At 43.9% G+C, this 8,038-nt stretch overlaps 1 protein-coding gene across 1 annotated transcript in view; it reads left to right on the forward strand.

The window, feature by feature from the left end:
• Positions 1–1,515: 1,515 nt before the first annotated feature.
• The window catches only part of asic2 (acid-sensing (proton-gated) ion channel 2), a 410,215-nt gene continuing 403,692 nt past the window's right edge, over positions 1,516–8,038 (forward strand). Inside the window, exons 1-2 of the mRNA XM_078270169.1 lie at positions 1,516–1,582; positions 5,549–6,169. Coding sequence (XP_078126295.1) covers positions 5,594–6,169 — 576 coding nt within the window. The 5' untranslated portion in view covers positions 1,516–1,582; positions 5,549–5,593. The remainder of the gene's footprint in view (positions 1,583–5,548; positions 6,170–8,038) is intronic.

Genomic DNA, 8,038 nt, shown 5'->3' on the forward strand with positions numbered 1-8,038 from the left:
GTCCATTTGTTTAATTAGCATGAACAGGGCTTTATGGTCTTTTTTCCCCCAAGGAGCATGTTTTGCTCCCAAGTTGAAAAATGTACGACTGACTTACATAGGCTACCACTTTTACTGCTAAATTGTAGAATAACACAATCATGTTATGGATACAAAACGTTATGAAGTGTAATGTTTTCTACGTTCTATTGATCAAAAATGATCAGTGATGTTGAGACTACAGTGTAACGGATCACCACAGTTCATGCATATGTGAACCGCGGATTAATTGCCCTACATAGTGTAAAACGTGACACTATGTGAATGGGGCACAGCAGAAAAACGGCGCAGAACAACGCTGCTTGTTCAGGGTTGTCATGTGTACTCCTCTTCGCATCAGGTGTTAAAACCAACCTTACCAAAACACTGAATTGGACTACTATTTAACGCGACAACGAGACATTTTTAACCGGTAATGAAACTATCAATTTAATACTGATGCCGTCAGACGGCCGCGCGGACAGACAGCAGTCAGAGCTCTGCGCCCTTCAGCAGCGGCTTCTCGCTGCGCAGCCGGTCCCCCAGAGCAGCATGATCACCGGGAGGGTCCGGTACAGTCTGAACCCTGCAAACTGAGATCCCGTTTGAAGGTGACGTGCTTGATTTTGACTGAATGTCCCAATTTGAGTAACTTCTGATTGGGTCGGTCAGCCCATCTCGGGACCAGGCCGGCCGTTGCCGACTGGCCAAATGCTTAATAATAGCCTAATAATAATTAATATTATTATTATTATTATTATCATTATTATTATTATTATTATTATAACCATAGTGAAATCGCGCAAGCGATTAAAACCGTCCTATGCGCTGTCGGCCTGTAAAGACAATTTATTTGTATATTAAAAAAAAAGAAAAATGACCGGCCCACATAAAAAAAAATGGTCCGGCCCCTCTGGCATTTGCAAGATTTTCCAGATGGCCAATCCGCCCCTGAACCAAACTATAACAACTGTTAAGTAATCTCATTCAGTTTTATTGTGACGTTCAGTTCTTTATTATTATTAATCACTTCCCGCCATCTTTTGTTTATTTTACCAGTTTTTAGTTATTTTTTTAACCTGCAGGTGGACAGTCTTTGTCAGACACAAAGCTAATACAAAATTGTCTATATATTCTTTAGATAATGCGAGTTTAAGAGTCCTTTCCAATGCATAATTAAATGATACATTTATTCGGAAAACGATGAGAAGCAGGATTACAAAAAACTAGCTCGCGCAGGTATCAACCTGCAGCACAACCATGAGCAAGTATTTTTTTTTTTTTTTTTTACAGTCAATGGTTTTTCCCCAGGATGGCGAAGGCATGTCCCGCCCTACTCTGCCTTACCCTATGTCTGATTGGCTTACCCTGACATTCTACCAGTCTTACTCCTCTCGCCTAACCTAACAAACCCAACCAAAGAAGGCAGCAAGTGGGCTATTAGCCAATCAGAGGGAGAATAGAGCGGCTCGTGCGTCCTCATGCCTTCCTTTGCCAAATCCATGCTTCAATCATGTTCGTGAATCGCGAGGCTGGCAATGGGCCCGGGCCGAAATGCCAACAGGTGAGCTAACAATTTACAAAACAAACACTTATGTTAGCTAAAATGAACGTTATTTCGACGGGTGTGAAGCAGATATTAATTTTTAACCCAGTAAAACACATAATAGTTAACGTTAAAATACCGTTGTAAAACTCTAGCCCCAAAAAATAAAGATTTGTGTATAATGATTGACAATATCTATTTAGCCTACGTATTGCATTAATCACTTCTGTTAAATCTGTATTCAGCTAACATTTCATTATCATTAGCCATTTTACATGTTGTGTGGCATTGCAAATGGTGCAGGTGTAATGTGTGCAGGTAGTGTCAACTAGTGTCGCTGACTATGATAATAATCCACATGACCTTTGTTTGAACATGTCAATATGATACAGCCACACATAATGATGTGTGTGCATGCTGACTTTCTTATATACAGGTCATACTGTTTGTGTACTTTTTTTTTGTTGTTGCTATTGACACAAATGTAATGATTCCAATTTTCCTCCTCTTTGCTGTTGGTGTTTATTTTCCCTCGGCCACAACAATCCTTTAATTTAAAGGATCCTTACTTTTTACTCCTAAATACCAGTGTCAGTATCAGCTACAAAGTCCAGCATCATTCAGCTTTTCTCTCTGTAACCTGAAAGTGATTCAGATTTATTGTCAAAGATGTTGACAACCTGTCTATTTCCATTCAGTCCAAATACACACTGAAGCAGTATCCTCTTCGGCTACCTTTTAACACTCTCACAGCCTTCTTTTACTTTCCTCATATCGCTTCACATACTGACCCTTGATTGATAAAAACACTGCTACTCACAAGGATAAAATGCCTGAGATTACAGATAGGCCTATACAGTGGTGTGAAAAAGTGTTTGCCCCCTTCCTCATTTCCTGTTCCTTTGCATGTTTGTCACACTTAAGTGTTTCGGAACATCAAACCAATTTAAACAAAAGTCAAGGACAACACAAGTAAACACAAAATGCAATTTGTAAATGAAGGTGTTTATTATTAAAGGAGAAAAAAAATCCAAACCATCATGGCCCTGTGTGAAAAAGTGATTGCCCCCCTTGTTAAAACATACTATAACTGTGGTTGTCCACACATGAGTTCAATTTCTCTAGTCACACCCAGGCCTGATTATTGCCACACCTGTTCACAATCAAGGCATCACTTAAATAGGAGCTGCTTGACACAGTAAGGTCCACCAGAAGATCCTTAAAAGCTACACATCATGCCGAGACCCAAAGAAATTCAGGAACAATTGAGAAAGAAAGTAATTGAGATCTATCAGTCTGGAAAGGGTTATAAAGCCATTTCCAAAGCTTTGGGAATCCAGCGAACCACAGTGAGAGCCATTATCCACAAATGGCGAAGACATGGAACAGTGGTGAACCTTCCCAGGAGTGGCCGGCCGCCCAAAATTACCCCCCAAGAGCGCAGCGACGACTCATCCAAGAGGTCACAAAAGACCCCACAACAACGTCCCAAAGAACTGCAGGCCTCACTTGCCTCAGTTAAGGTCAGCGCTCATGCCTCCACCATCAGGAAAAGACTGGGCAAAAATGGCCTGCATGGCAGAGTTCCAAGGAGAAAACCACTGCTGAGCAAAAAGAACATCAAAGCTTGTCTCAATTTCTCCAGAACACATCTTGATGATCCCCAAGACTTTTGGGACAACATTCTGTGGACCGATGAGACAAAAGTGGAACTCTTGGAAGGTGTGTGTCCAAGTATATCTGGCGTAGAAGGAACACTGCATTTCATAAAAAGAACATTATACCAACTGTAAAATATGGTGGTGGTAGTGTGATGGTCTGGGGCTGTTTTGCTGCTTCAGGACCTGGAAGACTTGCCGTGATAAAAGGAACTATGAATTCTGCTGTCTACCAAGAGATCCTGAAGGAGAATGTCCGACCATCTGTTCGTGTACTCAAGCTGAAACGAACTTGGGTTCTGCAGCAGGACAATGATCCTAAACACACCAGCAAGTCCACCACCGAATGGCTGAAGAAAAACTAAATGAAGACTTTGGAGTGGCCTAGCCAAAGTCCTGACCTGAATCCTATTGAGATGTTGTGGTATGACCTTAAAAAGGCCGTTCATGCTCGAAAACCCTCTAATGTAACTGAATTAGGACAATTCTGCAAAGATGAGTGGGCCAAAATTCCTCCAGGACGCTGTAAAAGCCTCATTGCACGTTATCGCAAACGCTTGGTTGCAGTTGTTGCTGCTAAGGGTGGCCCAACCAGTTATTAGGTTTAGGGGGCAATCACTTTTTCACACAGGGCCATGATGGTTTGGATTTTTTTTCACCTTTAATAATTAACACCTTCATTTACAAATTGCATTTTGTGTTTACTTGTGTTGTCCTTGACTATTGTTTAAATTGGTTTGATGTTCCGAAACACTTAAGTGTGACAAACATGCAAAGGAACAGGAAATGAGGAAGGGGGCAAACACTTTTTCACACCACTGTAGGTGTACAGTGTCAGTGTTTCATTACCTGTGAATGTGACTAACGAGCCTGACGTTATGTGTCTGAAATCCTCTGTGACATTGCTGTGCAGCCTGTGACCACACTTCTTTGCTTGCTCTTTTTTTAGTTTTCCTGTCTTATTTTTGTCCTCATCCCTCCCTCCAACCTCCTTTCACTACTCCTTCTCTGCTTCTGCTTCACTTCCCATGACATACACCCCCCCTCCCCTACCAAGCATCCACCACTGTTTTCCCCTCTATCTGTCTCTTCGACAGCCTCACGTTTTGCATCCATCCATCACTCTGTTTGTGATGACAGACGAGATGTGGAAATGTGAAAGACTGAGAGACAAATGAGAGAGGGACGGTGGTGGTGTTGGAGGAGGAAGGAAACATATTCAATAAGAGACTTTGCTTTGGAGAGAGGAAAGGAGGAGAGCGCCGTCTTTCCTCCTCTCTTTCTCCCCCCCTCCCTCTCTCTCCCCTCTCTCTCTCTCCTCTCTGAGCATGTGTGTTGGTGTGTGTGTGCGCCTCCCGTCTCTCCCGGCTCCGCTGTTGTTCGCTACTGCCACAGATGAGCTGGGAAGAGAAGGGAAAGCGGATGTATCTGGCCAGAGGAAAACGGGAGGAGTTTGGATCGGCATGCAAGAATAACCAGCAGCTCTGATCAACGGCTCTCCCTTTTTCTCTCTCTCTCTCTCTCGCTCTCTCTCTCTCTCTCTCTCTCTCACACACGCACAAACACGTGCACTCTCAGACTTACACACACTCGTGCCAGCTGGATGTCTTCGCTCTAGGCTGAACGAGAGAGGTGCTTAGGCTTATCATTAGTTGAGCACATGGGAGATCCTTAGGTGTGTGTGTGTGTGTGTGTGTGTGTGTGTGTGTGTCAATTTGCGAGCACACTGATGCATGAGAGTGTGTGTGTGTGTGTGTGTTTTTTTTGAATGAAGATGAGTTGGGACGTTAAATACACAGAGGCAGCTTTGATTGGCTTGCGGGTTAAGTGACTCTCACCCATAGACTGTAAGCTCTCACCTCTCACTCGGGGTGTCACAGAGGACAGAGTACTTCTGGGAATTTTGTCAATAAAATTGAGTAGTCACAGAGGGTGACAGATGATGGAGGGGGTGGGGGCGCAGTTTGAGATTTGGGATGAGTGGGTGTTGGGGGTGTAATAGGAGCCACAGGCAGACTGGCAGCCACAGTAACTCTCAGCTCAAGGGAGTGTGTGATCTCTTACGTGCCGTAGTAGTTATTTGGGGTGTAGAGATCTTTGCCTCCTAATGTATACTTCCTCTTCATGTCAGTTGTTGCTTTGCTTTAAATTTGCTGTGTTTTCTGTGTTTATCAGTGTTGCTGCAGGGCTCTTATTTTTGCCTGACTTTTTTCCTCTTGTCTTTCACTCTTTGATGCCTCTATTTTCCGTTGGCTTTAGTAATATGCTCACTATGATTATGGGCTGTGAATCGTTTACTGACGTTGTTCCCTCGCTGTCTGTGCAGGTGTGAGTGCACCGGGGGCTCCCTGGCTGAGGGGCTGGAGGGCTGATGATGGATCTGAAGGAGAGCTGTGGCAGTCAGGGGAGCCAAGAGAGCTCCAGCCTGCACCCCACCTCCTGGCAGGCCTTCGCTCACACCAGCACATTGCACGGCCTGCGCTTCATCTTTCCTTATGGTCAGCCCAGTGTGCGCCGCTTGCTCTGGGCTGCGGCTCTGCTGGCCTGCCTGGGACTGTTGGCCCTGGAGAGCGCCGAGCGCCTGGCCTATTTCCTCTCCTACCCTCATGTGACCAGCATCGACGCCGTAGTGTCGAGCAGCCTGGTCTTCCCTGCTGTGACCATTTGTAACCTCAACGCTTACCGCTTCAGCCGCCTCACGCGCAACGATCTGTACCACGCTGGAGAGCTGCTGGCCCTGCTGGATGTGCACCTGACAATCCCCCAGCCGCACCTAGCCGAGCCTGACGTGCTGGCTTTCCTGCAGGAAAAAGCCAACTTCACCGCCTACAGGCCCAAGGCGTTTAGCATGAAGGAGTTCATCGAAAGGGTCGGCCACGACCTCAAAGAGATGATGCTCTACTGCCGTTACCAAGGCCAGGACTGCAGCCACAGTGACTTCAAAACCGTGAGTCCACTCCTGTCTTCTCTTAAATGTCAGCTCTGTTGGGGTTAGAGCCTTTCTTCAGCATCCCATGCCTCAGAGGGCTCTGCTTGTGATGTGTTCAGGTTGCGTGGTCTGAGTCTTGCAAGTTTTCAGAGATTTTTTTGTTTTGTTTCTGGCAGCAGAGTGACTTGATGTATGCTGATTGCTGCTCTTTCCCTCCCACGCTGCTATGCTGGGTTTTCTCCTGCTGGAGTTTTCTCCTTGGGACTCTTGTGTTTGACTGCACAGGTTGGCTCTCATGCTTTGTTCTGCAAATGTATTCTCTACTGTCGCCTTGTTGTTGTCCTCAGCCTTCACATAATAGCATTGTGCTTACTGGCATATACAGTTCTGCAACAGGTCTTCAGTGTTTTAGTCTCTAAACGAAAAAAATGGTTTTGTCTCGGGCCATAGTGAATAGTAAATTCCCCCAAATCCCTTTCTTTATTTCTCCAGCCAAGGAGTTTTATAAATTTTTTAAAACAAATCGGAGCATTCAAAGGGTGTTTGTGTACCAAATGTACCATTATTTGGATGGTTTTTCTAGTGTTAATTTCTCCCTCTAATTTGGCTTGCTATTGAGTAGCAGCCTGTTGTTTCGTTTGTTCTTTGTTAATACTGTGCTTGCAAAACCTGATGACATACACCAGAGCTAGGTGGTGTTGTGTTGGTGAAATGCAGTACATTTTGTTGGACTGATTGAAGGCCTATATTTTTTAGCAAATACTTTTTTGGCAAATACCTTTTTGGCAGAAGAAACAGTATTCTGAACACCCACTTGTTACTTAGACTCCTTCAGACTGTTTTTTAACTAAGTCCTTCAGTCAGTAAGTGGAAGGAATGGTGAAGCTTTAATAGCACAACCCAGTTTCTCTGTTGAGAAAACTGACCTTGTGAATACAAACTTTGCCTGTTATTTCTTCAATGACAAATGTTGATGTTTAAAGACATTTTAGATCTTGGGGAAGTCTTGTGAAGGATTTTTGTTGCTGGTACCATTTGGAAAGTTTTTTTTTTTTTTTAATAGTTTTATTCTGCTGTTGGCAGACTCTTGTGTTGTATAATCCATCACACTGAACACTAAGTTTGCATTAGGTTTGTTGGTGTGCATTGTTATTGCCTGCTAGTGCAGACTGATTTTGGAAAAGACTGCACTGCATTCCCTCATCATAATTATTATTATAATAATAATAATAATGTAACTATTGCGAGCAGTGAGGTTTGATGGCATTTAATTCAATCCAGATTTTGTCAAATCCCTTTTTGAATTTAAATCTGTTTAGTTTTTAACATTTACAATTAACAAAAGTTATAAATAACTAAAACCTGAAGTTGAGATCACCTTTTGTTGGCTGAGAAGACAGAAACCCTGCACTTTTTTAGTGAAAACCTAGGTACATATAGCCTAGTTAAAATTTAGAGCAGCATTGACGCATAAGATTAACAGTTATTGTGTACTAAAGGCTGATTTATGGTCGTACCTAGGCTCTACACAGAGCCTACGCCGTAGCCTACGTAAGTGGCTTATACCATGAGGATTTATGCTTGTGCGCTGGAGCGTCTGCTTCGTTCTACTGTATCTCTTTAAGAGACTAGCAGAGCCAGTGTGGTTGTGTGTGCGTGGGGAGGGTGTGGTAGAGCTAGTGAGAAAGTGGCGGGGATTGGCTTTGGAGTGAGTACTGACTCCGGTGGCGGAGATGGAGAAACAAAGGTTGCATCTCATAACCCTTAAATTGCCTCCTCGAGTCCTCCACTTGCCTCCCTTCCTATGGTCGTGAGGAAATCATGGGAGGAGAAAGGCAACGAGCAAATGTGTTTGTTGAGAGATGAGAGGTCCTTTCCTCTGAAGCG

Source organism: Sander vitreus, chromosome 15 (assembly GCF_031162955.1).
Source record: "Sander vitreus isolate 19-12246 chromosome 15, sanVit1, whole genome shotgun sequence".
NCBI lineage: Eukaryota > Metazoa > Chordata > Actinopteri > Perciformes > Percidae > Sander > Sander vitreus.